We start from the raw sequence: 16,562 nt of genomic DNA, 5'->3' as shown, positions 1-16,562 counted from the left end.
GCCCCTCTGCCCCTCTGCTCCCCACCACCTAAACTGACCCTGTGAGGAAACCCTCAAAAATTGCCATGGATTGTTTTTTTAAACTACTTCTTGGCAAATAATAATACGTCTTTATCTTGTATTTTGTTGATTTTTTTGTGCCAATAAAAACTGATATTTATATGAAGTATTTATGTTTATTATATAACATTTAAATTTGTTGCTGAATTTTCATCACCCGACAAGCTCAAGACCAAACAGTGACCGTCAGCGCACGCACAGAGTTCTGTAGTGCAGTTAAATAGTAGTTAAGGACCATTAGTAACGATAAACAAATATTTGCCAGGAATAATGAGTGCTGACATACTCTACCGGTCTGAAGTTTTAGAACACCATGCTTTACCATTTTTTAACTGTTTACTTTTTCCTGTTGACCAAAACATATTCTAAACTTTTGATTGATGTGTGTGTTTACCTTTGTCAGATAGAACAGCTGAACACACTCGTGGCTCATTCTTTTTACAACAGAAATCAAATATTGTTGAGAAAGTTCTTCCCAAGTCTGTTGCAGAAGTTTCCATAAATGTGTGGCACTTGTCGGCTACTTCACTCTTCTGTCCAGTTCATCCCAAACCAGCTCCATGGGGTTTAAGTCTGGACACTGTGCTGCTGCTGGACACTCCAGGTTTTCAAGTTTACCATCTTGTTCTTTTTTCCTGAGAGAGTTTTGGCAGAGCTTGGACTTGTGTTTTGTTCTTTTATCTCTTTTTTTAACCTCTGTCTGTTCAGTTTTTACCTTTGTACCATTTCAAGCGACTCATTGGACTTGCACGACTTGAATTGCAATAAATAAGTGGAAAAATAGTGTGTTCTAAAGCTTTCAAGCAATCCACGATACTTTGGACCGGTAGTATCGTGGATTGCTGTGCCAGACTGGTCATTTCTACTACACACGGAGTCCTGCTGGTGATCATTTTGGTCTGGGTCATACAATTCTGTTCAACAAAACTGACAAAGTTAAGCGACCCCTGGCTTAAAGAGTCCATTTTGCGTATTTCCATATTTCTTCTTACACAAGGAATCCAATTGTGTTATATAACTTATTTATTCTTCACATAACAGAGCAGCTTTGTATAAATAAAAATTCAAACATTAGGAGACATTTTAGGCCAAAATCAGCCTGAAAATAGTTTTATTACATCCAGTAAAAGACCTTCCAATATTGTGAAACGATTCCTGATTCAGATAATTCTTCAGTATTGGTATCGGTGCATCCCTACTTATACTAGTCAAATAATTGTAATTCTTGTGATTTGCTAATTGTGACTATTCAGATTGAGATTTTGTTTTGATTGCGATAGAGTTTATAGGCAGCTCGAACACAAGGAAATTTTAAGTTTAGTTATACAAATGCCCATATTACACTGTTTTCTGATCTGTTCTAATTTAGTTTTATCATCACAAACAGACCTGGAGCTGTGTTTTGTTGCAGTCACACATTTTTAACACACAAACCCTGCAGATTTAGGCTGAGTTCTCTTTGCGATTACGATAGTTTCAGTTTTTTTTTAAGATAATAATTTTATATAGTTAATAACATGGCACACACTAGAGTAAATACTTAAAAGGTCCATATTATGCTTTACACTACAGGCCTGGAGTTGTGTTTTTCTTACAATCACACATTTTTAACACAAAAACCTTCTCTCAAACTGAAAACACTCCTTCCTCCTTGTGATGTCATGTGGTAATACAGGAAGTACTTCGGTGTGTTTTTAAACTCCACACACCTTCAGTAGAATCATTCGAGTAATGAGCCCTGGAATGTCTAATCTCTAAGGAACTAAAGGTAAAAAAAAAAAATTATGTTAACTTGGTGGACCATTTTGAGCTTTGGAGATGCAAACAGAACTAATAATAAAGTGTTACTCAAACATGTGAAGGAAAAAAAAAAAACTCCGCGTCTGTTTTATGAGGAGGAAAGGGCATTATAACATGATTTAAAGCTCACAAGAGTCCATTTTGCCTAATATAGGACCTTTTAAAACAAATAATATTGATAATCCAAAATGAAAAAACAGTTAGACAATGTGAATGTATTTAATAAAGAAATAGAAATGAACAAATACATGTTGCTACTTGTTGTTAAAATCACAATATTTGCTCTCACATTGCAGCTTTGAGTTTCGACACGGTGACATGTCTATTCAAAGGGGATAGTGGAGAATTCTCACAGTTCTCTTCATTTACACTGCAGCTCAGAACAGGCTCAGTCTCACTAAAGCTCCACGCATAAAAAGGACACAAGATTTTCTCCCATGTTCAGCCTCTGTCTGCTGTCTCCCCTCTGCCTCTTTTTAAACACACACTCACAACACGAGGGCTGTTTCTTACATTACACTGACTTCACTCCTCAACCCCAGTCACTTTTAGTGTGAAGTAATCTGAGCTCTTAGCTCTGTTGCTTTTTATTATTTAAAGGGCCCATATGACGCTATTTGCTGATCTGTGTTATAATGTTGTTTCCTCATCACAAACAGAACTGGAGTTAGGGCTGGACCATATGGGAAAAAATATTTCTCAGTTTCTATTTTCAATTCCATTTTCCATCTTATTGAAAACATAGACATGTGGACTTCAGGCATAGAGGCCAGAGTGTCAGAATCACAACAGTTTTTATTTCGTGTTGAAAGGACCAATAATTCCTGAGAAATTCACATTTAAACTGTGTGATGAGTTTGTACAATATATGAAACCTAAAAGTGTGTACATTATCTTTAACAGCAGAAACACGAGCGCGTGTGCACTGCTGCTATCAACAGAAACATGTGCGATGTCCGTGCACTAACTGTGGTCTTAAGTTTCACTCATAAATTGTGAGAAAATAGTCATTTAATTTCGTAACTTAGATGATAAAGATGAGCAGCACCAGAGGAGAGGAAGAGGAGAAAAGGTGAGGGGCTGCAGCTGGAACAGAGAGAGGGAGGAGGAGAGAGAGGCAGAGACGGAGACACTGGACTTTTAGTCACATTGTGCAGATGTATCCCCCTAGGACCTGGCGTCCATGTATGTGTGGACATACATGTCCAACACATTTTGGGTTGTTCAGACACTTAATTTGCAAATCATGATTCAGTTGTGACTTTATTCTGTTCCATTAAAATGATTAAAATATAAAATTTATATTTTATATATCATATGTGGACTTTTAAATATTAAAATATAAATATATTATAACAATATAATTCTTTATTATTGCACTCATCAGATCCCAATCAGCTCAAATAACAAAGAGAAATCAATAAACCATGCAAGAGATTGGGTCCTAGGAGGTTAAGTTAAAACTTGTGAACACGTAAGGAAACAAAGAAGAGTTGTGGCACAAGGGCACATGAATCCTCATCAGCACCACGTGCTCTTACTGCCAAAATTATTCTTACTGCCACATGATTGGATGTAGAAATGATTAAAATACACATGTCATATCATCAAGATCGACCTAAAGTAGAGCTCATGATCTATCGACCTTTCAATTCTTGGCACAGCCGTACTACGCTATTTCCTGTCCTCAGCAAAAACAGACTTAGAGTTGTGGTTAGTTTCATTCACACATGTTTGAGTAACACTTTATTATTAGTCTGTCTACATCTGCAAAACTCAAAATGCTCTGCTCCACCTTCTGATGTCGTGTAGTGGTAGAAGTTACCTTTTACCTCAGTAGAGATCAACAAATTCAGAGCTGAAATCATCAAAATGATTCTAGTGAAGGTGTGTGGAGTTTAAAAACACAGTGGAGCACATCCTGTATTACCACATGACATCACAAAGTGGAACACAGTGTTCAGTCTGAGAGAAGAACTCAACCTAAATATTCCGGGTTTGTGTGTTAAAAATGTGTGAATGAAACAAAACACAACTCCAGGTTGTTTTTTGCTGAATTAAACTGAATTGTCTGGTTTGGTCTCCATGACGATAATGCCATACTGTGAAACATTCCAGACAAAGCAATAACATCTCCATTGAAAAAAGCATTTGAAGGACCCTCCACCAGAAAGCATTCACCAACAGTGACTAACTGTGACTCTAGAAAGTGATTTTGTTGTGTCCATACTGGAAACTGGCAAATATTCTTTCAGTATAAACACACGTGTGACATCTTTTCCACTAAAGTCAAATCAGCATAAATACAAAACTGGTCACGGTGCAGGGTATACAGTACACAGTACACAGTACGCAGTACACAGTACACAGTGCGTCATTATAAGAAAATATGGGACAGAGTGTTAGGGCTGTGAGCTCTGCCAAGACACAACCCAAGAGTTTGTCCACAAGCAGAGATGAGTTCATTTGTACTGAATCTACAGCTGCTGGGCTCAGTTTAGAAGAGACAGAGACCGAGAGAGAGGAGGAGGAGAAAGAGGGAGGAGGAGAGAGACTGAGAGAGAGAAAAAGGAGAGGGGGGGTGATGGGGAGAGAGACAGGGAACAGGGTGAGAAAGCAATAGAGAGAGAAAGATGGAAGAAGAGAGAGAGGAAGAGAGTAGGAGGGAGTGAGGAGGAGAAAGTGAGGAAAATAGAAGGGAGAGAGGAGGAGAGGATGGAGAGAGAGGAGAGAAAGAGGAGAGAAAAAGAGAAAAGAAGGGGTGAGAGAGAGAGAGAGAGAGGAAGAGTAAGACTGGAAGAGAGGGAGAGAGAAGAGAGAGAAACGGGGGGTGTCAGGGGAGTGAGAGGAGGCAGACGGAGAGAGAGAAAGGAGAGAGGGGAGGGAGGAGAGCGAGAGAGGAGAGAAAGAAGAGAGAAGATAGAAGAGAAAGAGAGAAAAAGAAGAGAGGGAGTGAAAGGCAGACATGGAGAGAGAGAGAGATTTTGTGTTTTTATGCTTGTTCTGTGTGATGTCTTGACTTTGTCTTTTGTAATTGTCTGATTGGACTTTTTTTTTTCTGTCGCTAATGGAGATCCAAATAAATTCAATCATAAAGCATAATAAACATGAGAAGAGAGAGAAAACAAGAGATGAGGAGAGTGGATAGTAAGAGAGAGAGAGAAAGAGAAATCAGCACATGAGGAGAGGATGAGTGAGAGAAAGAGAGGTACTTGTATAGCAGAGGCGACTGTCTCAGTGCTGGGAAAATCTGTTGAGATCCTGAGTGAGGCTGAGAGTCGCTTCATTAAATCCAGTGAATAATGTGTAAAAATAACTCTGCTCAGGCTCCATCACATGTTCCACTTGTCTTCCTCTGCACTGTTCTCTCCACACGAGCCTGACACTCCAACACACCATGTACACTTCATCCATTTCTAAACAACACCCCATATTTTCTCATGTGCATTCATTTATTTACAACTGAGTGATTTGAAGTAGCTGGAAAAATCACACTTAAGCTGCTCGTGAGACAGACAGGATTATGAAAATATTAAAGGGAACATATGACTCTGTTTTCTGATCTGTGTTCCAATGTTGTTTCCTCATCACAAACAGAGCTGGAGTTGTGTTTTTGTTTCATTCACACATGTTTAACACACATCATTGAATCTAACACAGTTAAACGTTAACGTTTGTATTTGTGTTACCTGCACAAAGAGGACAGATTTAGTCCTTATGCAGTTAACTCCAAATAAAAACAGTGAGAGATGAGAAAGAGGTGCACGGTGTCCTGTGTGCACGAAGCAGACACTTTATGAATATTTTTATAACTATAGACAATGATGCCCCAGTGTGAACAAGACAGCTCACGAATCATACACACAAATCAAACACAGAGGACAGAGACATCCAGAGCATCCAGAGCACGTACACGCTGCTGTGTCAGGTGCTCCTCGCTCCATGGTCCAGGTGCTTTAGTCCCAAACTCCACTAAAAGCTTTTATGTGTGTTTTGTCCAATAAGTACCTAGGTTATTTCAAACATCTCCTAAACCCTGCACTTTAGTGTCAATAGTAACATAAAGGGTCATTTTAACACAATGTGCAAACAAAACCTCATGTTCACAAGGTGCTCCCCCGCAGATACCACGGCCAGCTGCAGTGACGCACCACACATTAGCCTTAATGTGCACAGGTTCAGGTCCCAGTATTTGAACCATTTGCTCAGAGCCACGTCAACATGAATTTGTTCATAGTAGAACAGTAATATTCTGCCGGGCATGTGCATGGAGCCTCATTAACATGCAAAATACAGCTACCATGGTCACATGGACCCTCATATGGTGTGACTGATCATACGGTGGTATTGCAATTGCTGTTACCACGACAGCGCTGCACACACCTTCACTAGAATCATTTGGATCATTTCAGCCCTGGATTTGCCAATCTCTACTGAACAAAAGGGAAAAGGAGCTGTTAACATGAAAACTATAACTACATGACATCACAAGGTGGAACGGAGCATTTTGAGCTTTGAAGATGTAGACTAACTAATACAGAATTACTCAAACATTTGCGAATGAAACAAACCACAACTCCGGGTGTGTTTTTAAGGAGGGAACAGCATTCTAACGTGACTAAAAGCTCAAAGAGTACACTTTGCATAATATAAGGACCTTTAACTGTGTAGCTATTTCTTTCCAGAACAATTAATCTCTTATAGTTATATAGTCCACCACCCTCATCTTAAAGCTGCACTGCGTAACTTTTCTGGGTGCGCTACCTGCTTACCTCCATGGAGATGTTATTGCTTTCTGTGGCATTTTCCATGTAGCATTTATTCATTACAAGTGTTTGTATTGCTCAAAAATACAATAATTCCTTCTGTCAATAGCGGCGCCTCTCCACAGATCTGACCTGTAATGTAATGCCGTCAAATACTTTTCTTTTTCTTTTTTTTTTTTGAGATGTTATTGCTTTGTCTGGAATGTTTCACAGTATGGCATTAAACCTTTCTGTTTTCATGGAGACCAAACCAGACCAAGTCACAGGTCACATCTGTGGAGAGGCGACCCCTCTCACAGTCAGAATGCTTGTTCTTCTAAGTATTTTTGAGCTCTAAATCTACTTGTGATTGAATAAATGTAAAGTAGATCTGTTTAATGTCACAGTGTGGAACATTCCAGACAGAGCAATGACATCTCCATGGAAATAAGAAGATGATTGATCCTCACCAAAACATTAGATGATGCACCTTTTGAATGATGTCATGAGTTTGTCCAGAGTCATAACTCCAGCGTGTCCTGTGTGTGTCTGTGTGTATTTCGCTCAGGGTTCAGACGACTGCCTGGTGAAGATCTGGGCCACAGACGACGGGCGTCTCCTGGCCACTCTCCGGGGTCACGCGGCCGAGATCTCGGACATGGCCGTGAGTCATGAGAACACTATGATCGCCGCCGGATCCTGCGATAAAACCATCCGAGTCTGGTGTCTGCAGACGTGCGCTCCCCTGGCCGTGCTGGAGGGACACGCCGCCTCCATCACATCACTACAGGTCAGAGAGGCGCCCGCTTTGTTTACGGTCTCTAGGGAGATGTTTTATTTATTTATTTATTGTATTTTTGTGGTGGATTTGATCTAGTCCATAAAAAGGATTACATCAGGTTAGGAAGAACGTTTTAAATGGCCCGTGTTACGCTGTTAGATTTAGGGAGTGAGGACAGAGGAGAAGAGAGAAAAAGAGAAGAGGGAGATTGAGAAGGAGGGGAGGTGGTGGAGAGAGAAGGAGGTGGAAGTGTGAGAGAGAAAAGGAAGGAGGAAAAGAGAGAGAAGAGAGAAGGAGGAGAGGGGAAGAGAAAGAGGGGAGGTGGCGGGGAGAGGAGAGAGAGAAGAAGGGGAGAGGGTGAGAGAAAAAAGGAGGGAGGACAAGAGAGAGAGGAAGAGCAAGAGGCAGAGAGAGAGAGTGAAGAGAGAAAGAGTAGAGGGAAAGAGAAAGAGCAGAAGTGGCAGGGAGAGAAGAGAGAGAGAGGAGGGAGGAAAAGAGAGAGAGGAAGAGCAAGAGGGGGAGAGAGAGGAAGGTGTGGAAGAGAGAGAGAGAGAGGGGAGAGAGAGGAAAAGCAAGAGGGAGAGGAAAGAGGTGAGGGACAGAGAGAAGGAGGGAGAAAAAAGGAGAAGAAGAGCATGAGGTGGAGAGAGAGAGAGGAGGAGAAAGGGGGAGAGAAGAGAAAAAGACGAGAGGGAAAGAGAGAGAGGGGAGAGAAGGAGGGGAGAGGGAGAATGAGAGGCAAGGGTGAGAGAAAGAGATCAAGAGAAGTAGGGAGGGGGAGAGAGAAAAGAAGAGCAAGAGGGGGTATGAGAAAAAAGGAGAGAGGGGGAGAGGAAAGAGAAGGAGGAGAGGGAGAGAAAGGGGGTGGCAGGGAGAGACGAGAGAGAGGAGGGGAGGGGGTGAGAGAAAGAGAGAAGGAGGGAGGACGAGAGAGAGAAAGAGCAAGAGGCAGAGAGAGAGTGAAGAGAGAAAGAGGAGAGGGAAAGAGAAAGAGAGGAGGTGGCGGGGAGGGGATGAGAGAGAGAGAGAGAAGGCGGGAGAAAAAGAGAGAAGAAGAGCAAGGGGTGGAGAGAGAGGTCGAGAGAAGAGAGAAAGAGGGGAGGTGGCTGGGAGAGAGGATAGAGAGAAGGAGGGGAGAGGGTGAGGGAGAGAGAGAAGGTGGGAGAAAAAGAAGAAGAGCAAGAGGTGGAGAGAGAGCGGGAGAGAAGAGAAAAAGAGAGGGAAAGAGAAAGAGGGGAGGTGGCTGGGAGAGAGGAGAGAGAGAAGGAGGGGAGAGGGTGAGAGAAAGAGATCAAGAGAAGTAGGGAGGGGGAGAGAGAGAGGAAGAGCAAGAGGGGTGTGAGAAAGAGGAGGAGAGAGGAAGAGAGGAAAAGAGAAGGAGGAGAGGGAGTGAAAGCCAGATACGAGAGAGAGGATTTTTTGTTTTCTAATCTCTGTTCTAATATAGTTTCTTCATCACAAACAGACCTGGAGTTGTGTTTTTGTTTCATTCACACATGTTTAACACACAAACTCTGCACATTGAGACTCTGTTCCACCTTGCGATGTCACGTGATAAAACAGGAAGTGCTCCACATTGTTCTTAAAGTCCAAACACCTTCACTAGAATCATGTGGATAATTTCAGCCCTCGAAGTAAAAGTTTACCTCCGGCCCTGCAGCCTGGTGTTTGAATCAGAAACACCTGGTTGTGATCAGGGTCAGTCTTGTGTAATGTCACATAGAACTTGAAATTGCCAAATTGGACTTAGAACAGTAGAAAATGCTCTTAACACACCATACACATTTTAGTAGCGAAAAAGTTGATTCAGCGTTTAGTTCCATTTTAGCTAATGGTAATAAACACATACTGCAGTTAGATTTTTGTTCATGCTTCTTTATTTTTCATGGTTTATTCTGCATGACTGCATTCAGCAACTATTTAACCATTAACATTTTTTTCCTCCCTTAATCGTTTTTTGTATCATATGGATGTTATTAGAAATGATCAGAACACGGTCAGTCCCTCCGCAGTAACTACTTCCTCTGATTTCAACAGTCTGTGAAACTATTAACTGCTGTGCTGGAATGTGGCAAAGTAAACGCAGTTAAACATAAAAAAAAAAAGGTATCTGTACATTTTAAAGGTGATACTTTTTACCCTTGCTTAACTACATTTGAGAGCAGGTATCTGTACTTTCTACTCCACTACATTTTTGAACAGGACTGGAAAGTATTTTGAAAAAGCCGAGGGTTTATTTATTTTTTATCAAGGTCATAGTTTGAGCAAATTAAATAATTAAATATACAAATACAAATGTATCTGTTGAACAAAATTCAGCACAAATCTGTATGAAAAGCTTTATTAGACCTCATACTTTACACTACGCACCTTACTTTTGACTCTTTAAATACATTTTTAAACAGGTACTTTAATACTTTTGCTTAAAGGTGCATTGTGTAACTTTTCTGGTGGAGGGTCCGCAACCTGCTTTTCTCCATGGAGATGTTATTGCTTTGTCAAAAATGTTTCAGTGTGTGCTTTAAACCTTTCTATCGTCACTGACACCAAGCCACGGCAGGTTACAGGTCAGATCTGTGGAGAGGCGACCCTGCTCACAGTTAGAATGTTTGTTTTTCTAGGTATTTTTAAGCTGTAAAACCACCTGGAATTGAATAAATGTTTAACGTCACACTGTGGAACATTCCAGGCAGAGGAATGACATCTCCATAGAAACAAGAAGCTGACGGACTGCAAACCAAAAAGTTGCATAGTTACACCTTTTAAGTAGATTTTTTTCAAGCAATACTTTTACTTTTATTTGAGTATTTTTTTTGCTTTGGTATCTGTACTTTAAATTAACAAAATTGAATACTTCTTCCACCTCTGATGTATTATAAAATCTGTAAAAGCGCTCGAGATGAATTATGGTTGGCCTATTTGTACAATATTTTTTGACAGAAGTAGGTTTCGAACGGAGGTGATCTTGACCCATTTAACTTGACCACAAAGTGAACAGCGGCCAAACTAAGAATCAATATCCTTTCTATAATCCTGATACTCTTACACATGATCCACACATGCAAACACAGAACAGCTCTTTGTGTTTGTGTTTCAGTTTTCTCCCCTGTGCAGCGGCTCAAAGCGCTTTCTCTCCTCCACCGGAGCAGACGGCACCATCTGTTTTTGGCAGTGGGACTCTCGCTCGCTCAAGTTTGGGTGAGGCTCAGTCCATTCCTCTCCTCTCTCTTCTCTCTGTTCATACTTCTGACACTGCGCACTAGGGAGGTAACAATAACCAAAATATCCTATCGTCAAATGTCTCAATAATATCGGAGGACATTTCTTTACTTATTTAATTAATACTTATCATGATTCTATTGTCTTCCTTTGTTATTCTAATGTATTTTTTATTCTGTAAAGCACAGAATCACTTTGTGTGTACTTTGTCTTGCCATGGTGCAGCAGTACTGTATTTTCTGGAGTATAAGTCGCACAATCCAAAAAATGCGCAATGAAGAAGAAAAAAACATATATAAGTCACACTGGACTATAAGACGCTCTTTTTGGGGAAATGTATTTTATAAAATCAGAGACCAGGAACCGACATTTTATCATGAAAGGTGAGTTATAGTAAAAACAATAAAATAAAGAACAACAGACTGAATAGGCTTTAATATGTTAACGTAACATATTAACAGTTATTCAGATAATTATACCATAAACAACAGAACATAAGTTTACCAAACTCACAATCTCACTCCAAATCGCTAAATCCATTCAATTCTTCATTGTCTGTGTCGCTTCTGCGCGACCTCCAGAGATAAACCATAGATCCATGATGTAAACAGAGCGTCGCTTCCTCTTCTGTGTCGCTGTCGTCAGACTCAGCATCAGTTCCAGTTAGAATTTTTTGGGCCTTTCTGAATCCCGACAGGATGGTTTCGATTGTCATTGAAGTTCAGGCTTTGTGGATTCATCCAGTGGCTGTCTTCTTATCCCCTGCTTTCCGCCAGTCCCTCACAAGTTTCTCGCTCACTCCAAACTTTCTGCTGCTTGATTACTGTTTTCAGCTGCAGATTTCACTATTTGCAGCAAGACAGCGGCTTTTTCTACAGGTGTCAGGCCCAGTAGAGTGTGAAGTGACAGTGGTACAGGAGTAATAGTAGTACTAGATACTGACACACGAGCCTAGAGCCTCTCGCGGCTGTCAGTCTGAAAATGTTAATATATAAGTCACACCGGAGTATAAGTCGCAGGAAACACCCAAACCATGAAAAAAAGTGCGACTTATAGGCCGAAAAATACGGTATCTAAAAAACAGAGGGAACTACATAGACCATGATCCTTTGCTGTTGTCAGTGCAGAGTTCATGAAGAAATAACTTTTAATAAGCACTTTTAAATCTTAATTCTTCATTTGAAAACAGGACCAAAGGCTTTTCCAAGGCTTTTAAAAAGAAAAAAGTAGTATTCACTATTTTGTAAACCTGCACAAAATATCTCAATAATATATCTATATCGTGAAAATATTGTTTTTTGATATTGTTACATCCCTACTGCGCATGTTTTATATGAATGTGTGTTGATAAAAATACAAATGATGCAGTATTTCCCTAAGATTTCTACTAACACTATGTGCTCCATATTTGAGTTGTTTTGATTTAATGTAACACATAAAATATTGGTGTGTAAATGTTGCTGAAGTTTGGGTGAGACTCAGTCCATTCCTCTCCTCTCCCTCCTCTGTTCACACCTCTGACTCGGTGCATCTGTTTTGGATGGATATGTGTGGATAAAGATACAAACAGATGATGTCTTGATGCCTCTGCTGTCATATGTGATTCTCATGTAAACCAGGGATTAGAGATAGACGGATGTACCGGCCAACATTAAATCTCCAGCACAAGCCAATATTCTGTTTTGCCCTACCGAAAAAATACACATAAAGCTTTATTTTAACACTTTAAGCTAAGTTTTTGCATAATATAAGACCTTTGAAGTAATGTTTATGTCCGTTTTATATTTTGCAGTCAGAGGCCCAGTAAGTTCACAGAGCGCTCCAGACCTGGAGTCCAGATGATCTGCTCCTCCTTCAGCGCAGGTAACGTCTGAGAACTGGAATAGTCAGTGTTTGATTGTACAAGGGCTTGTAGAGAGAAAGATCCTGCACACCGTCCTGCTTGTAAATCATGAATTTTATTGGGACTTCAATGACACTTCGGCACTAGGTCTTCATCAGTGTGACGGATGATGTCCGAGTTTTGTTTGGCCTTGTCTCCACCCACCTCAGATCCTCCCCTCTGTTCAGCCTCACCTGGCTCCCTTGATCAGCGGGGGTATAAAAGCCACAAGAAGAGTGACCAGTGGGTCCACCGCTGCAGCTATCTTAGTTGTTTGTTTTTATGTTATTGTTATATGATTTTTGTACATCTTTTTTAGCACTTTTGTTTTGTAATAAATATTCTTCCTTTTATTCACCTCGCCACACTTCCAGTTTTTGTTCCATACCCGGTTTATTTTAACATCTTTTTCAGTTACCGTGCCACCCCCTAACACCTGTGGCACGTAACAATCAGGCAAATGAGACCTGTTTGCCTGATGAAGATCTAGTGCCAAAATATTATTGATAGTTATTGCCCAAAACTATAGAGACCTCAGCCCTGGACCCCCATATGACCCTCATAGGACCCCACTGTAACTGGATTATGTGTGTGTGTTCAGGTGGGATGTTTCTGGCGACTGGGAGCACAGACCACATCATCAGAGTGTATTACTTTGGCTCAGGGCAGCCCGAGAAGATCTCTGAGCTGGAATCACACACAGTAAGTTTGATACTTTTTTATTTATGTTGACAAATAACAAAAGTATTCATATATGTTTTAGGGTATCCATTTGTTTCCAAGATTTTCTGAAATGGCAACAGTTTTTTTTTTAATCTATTCTTATAAATCATGACTTTTATTTTGTAGTCTATTTCAGTTTGTGAAACATAAGAGCAAAATGAATGAAAGTGGTGAATTAATAATTATTCAGATCACAAACCGTTTTAAGAACTAAAACATAATTATTGTGTCCATTTTAGAGAAAAAAATAAAACATCTCAAGGCAATCCATAGTCAAAAAAGTACCTAAAAAAAAAAAAAACAACCAAAACCTAAAGTCACAATAACTTTATTTATCACCAAATCAGATTTCTTGAAGCTGGTCACTTACTAGAGGACTGACAACCTATTGGAACTGTGAATGTAAGGATTTCACTGTTGCCAGGTCAATAATAGTGAATAATTATTAAATCATGACTGCACTTATTTTTTATAACATGTTGAATTTAAAACTGCATTGTGTAACTTTTCTGGTGGAGGGTCTGTCGAATGCTTTTCTCCATGGAGACGTTATTGCTTTATCTGGAATGTTTCACAGTATGGCATTAAAGCCTTCTATCTTCATGAACACCAAACCAGACCAAGTTACAGGTCAGATCTGTGGAGAGGCGACCCCGCTCACAGTCTGAATGTTTTTCTGGGTATTTTTGAGTTATAAAATTGAATAAATGTAAAGTAGATCTGTTTAATGTCACACTGTGGAACACTGAGCAATAACATCTCCATAGAAACAAACAGGTGACAGCACCCATCCAAAAAGTTACATGGTGCAACTTTAAAGTAATAATTTGTTTGTAATTTTCCAGGACAAGGTCGACAGCATCCAGTTCTCCCACTGCAGTGACAGGTGAGTTTTATGTTTGATAGTGTCATCATTACTTTTCAGGATGCACTGATCTGTTACTGGTGTTGGATATCGGCATAGATACTGAAAAATTAGCTGGATCAGATATCGGCTTCCTAATATCGGTTCAGACGATATCCTATAGTAGTTGGACCTGAACGTGTCATTTTTCATGTATACAAAGCCGCTCTGTGGTGCTCTGTGAGAGATAAGTAACAGCTACATAACACATTTTAATCAGCTTTGTCCTATTTAATTTTAGTTTTAAAGGCTCTTATTAAGTATGTGCAATTAATTAAGTTTTGATTGCGATTTCAATTTGTGTGTCAAACAATCTCCAAACTCGTATAAACGAGTTGAAACAGTTTAAAGCTTAACAAAGTTTATGTTAGGATATTTTTATATAAATAAGTATTTTATGTTTTAAATATAGAGATTGTAGAACAGCTGGATATATAGTTTACTTTGGATACATTTGTTTTTGGATACATTTGTTTTTATGCCTTATTTCATGTTTATTTTATTCATTTTATGCTTTATACATCGCAAAACTGCTCTAAGGTTCATATTTGTAGCCTATATTTATTTTTAATTTGAAAGTTTTGCATAAATTATTAAAAGTGTTTTTTGAGAGAGAGAATAAATGCATCGTGTGACAAAAAAATAATCGTTTGAATAATCGTGATTTCAATATTGACTAAAATAATCGTGATAATGATTTTGTCCATAATTGAGCAGCCCTCGCCCATATTACACTATTTTCTGATCTGTTACAATGTTGTTTCTTCATCACAAACATGGAAGTCGTATTTTGTTTCATTCACACAAGTTTAACACACAAACCCTGTATATTTAGTTCACACACCTTCACTAGAATCATTATTTGGATGATTTCAGCCCTGGAACTGTCAATCTCTTCTGAACTAAAGGTAAAAAGGTACTGTAGCTGTCAACTCGAAGACTACTGCTTCATGACATCAAAGCTATGTGAAAGAAACAAAACACAACTCCAGGTCTGTTTTTGATAAAGTAACAACATTATAACCTGGTTTAAAGCTCACAAGACTCAATTTTGTATGTACCGTATTGTCCGGGCTATAGGGCGCGCTCTTAAGCCTCCAACCCCATCAAAAAACGATTGAATCCAGAGCGCCCTATACACGAATCCACTCTGGTGTCCCTGCACGACTTCAGTAAACTACAAAGCCGCAGCACCCGCAGAACACGCAAACACACACGGAGCAGACAGCGACCGCACAGCCAAAAACACCCACAGACACACTCATCACTCCACGCCGACGAGGAACGGAACGGAGGAACGAACCGAAAAAGCGAGCGCAATGTGCCGCTTCTAGACACAACTGAACAACTGAGTCACTGCGAACACACCGACAATCCGTTGGTCCCAGACAGCACCCTCCCTACACGCCACAACTGAACAAAGCCCAGAGTCACCGTGAACGCCACAAACAAACAAAACCACTCACCCATCCAACTGCTGTGTTTCCTTTAAAGTCCAGTGCGGTTTATTTGTGAAAAAAAGTTAGAAAATAGACCATTTAATGACAGTGCGTCTTATAATCCAGAGCGCCTAATAGCCCGGAAAATACAGTAATAGTTTCAATAATCGTTATAATGATTTTGTCCATAACTGAGCAGCCCTGGCCCATATTATACTACTATTATACTATATACAATTTTCTGATATGTTACAACCTGTTTCCTCATCGCATACATGGAGTCGTGTTTTGTTTCTTTCACACAAACCCTGCATATTTAGTCCACACACCTTCACTAGAAACATTTGGATGATTTCAACCCTGGAACTGTCCATTTCTACGGAACTAAAGGTAAATGTACTGTAGCTGTCAACTCGAAAAATACTGCTTCGTGACATCACAAGGTGGAACAGAACATTTAGAGATTTGGAGATGTAGACAGACTAATAATAAAGGGTTACTCAAACGTGTGAAAGAAACAAAACACAACTCCAGTTCTGTTTTTGAAGAGGTAACAACATTAGAACACGGCTTAAAGCTCACGAGAGTCAGTTTAAAGTTCTAGTATCAGTATCTGTATCCTAACTGAAAAAGCTCGATCAGTGCATCCTTATAATTCTCTATATCTTAATGTGTTTGCTACATGATAATTGTTGTTTTAATTATGTAGATTGGCTCAGCTGTTTGTGTGGCGATAACCTCAGGGTGCTGTGTATCTGTGGAGTCATTCCGTTCACACACACTCTCTGTGCACCATAGTGTCTGTCTCTGTAGACTCAATACGAGCTCCGAGTTTGCACAAAAACATCCGTGTAAAGTCCCCAGGGAGAGACCGTGTGAGGTGGTATCCAGGCAATTATACTCCACGTTATCCTAGAAAATGTCACGCAGAACTACAATGTAAAATGTAGATAATGTGTTATGCAAAAAGCCCATAATAAGCGGGTAATATTAACATTACGTTTCTGAA

General features: G+C 39.9%; 1 protein-coding gene across 2 annotated transcripts in view; it reads left to right on the top strand.

Moving 5' to 3' along the window:
• The window catches only part of phip (pleckstrin homology domain interacting protein), a 94,892-nt gene that overhangs the window by 19,935 nt on the left and 58,395 nt on the right, over nt 1–16,562 (top strand). For both annotated transcript variants that reach the window (XM_020939928.2, XM_020939927.2), the window contains exons 8-12: nt 7,174–7,395; nt 10,484–10,584; nt 12,398–12,468; nt 13,089–13,189; nt 14,056–14,096. In XM_020939928.2, the coding sequence (XP_020795587.2) occupies nt 7,174–7,395; nt 10,484–10,584; nt 12,398–12,468; nt 13,089–13,189; nt 14,056–14,096 (536 nt within the window). The remainder of the gene's footprint in view (nt 1–7,173; nt 7,396–10,483; nt 10,585–12,397; nt 12,469–13,088; nt 13,190–14,055; nt 14,097–16,562) is intronic.

Source organism: Boleophthalmus pectinirostris, unplaced genomic scaffold, assembly GCF_026225935.1.
Source record: "Boleophthalmus pectinirostris isolate CB_2022bp ecotype Guang Dong unplaced genomic scaffold, ASM2622593v1 HiC_scaffold_13, whole genome shotgun sequence".
Classification (NCBI taxonomy): domain Eukaryota; kingdom Metazoa; phylum Chordata; class Actinopteri; order Gobiiformes; family Gobiidae; genus Boleophthalmus; species Boleophthalmus pectinirostris.
Note: the sequence above shows the minus strand (reverse complement) of the source record. Positions and strands in the feature narration are given on the sequence as shown.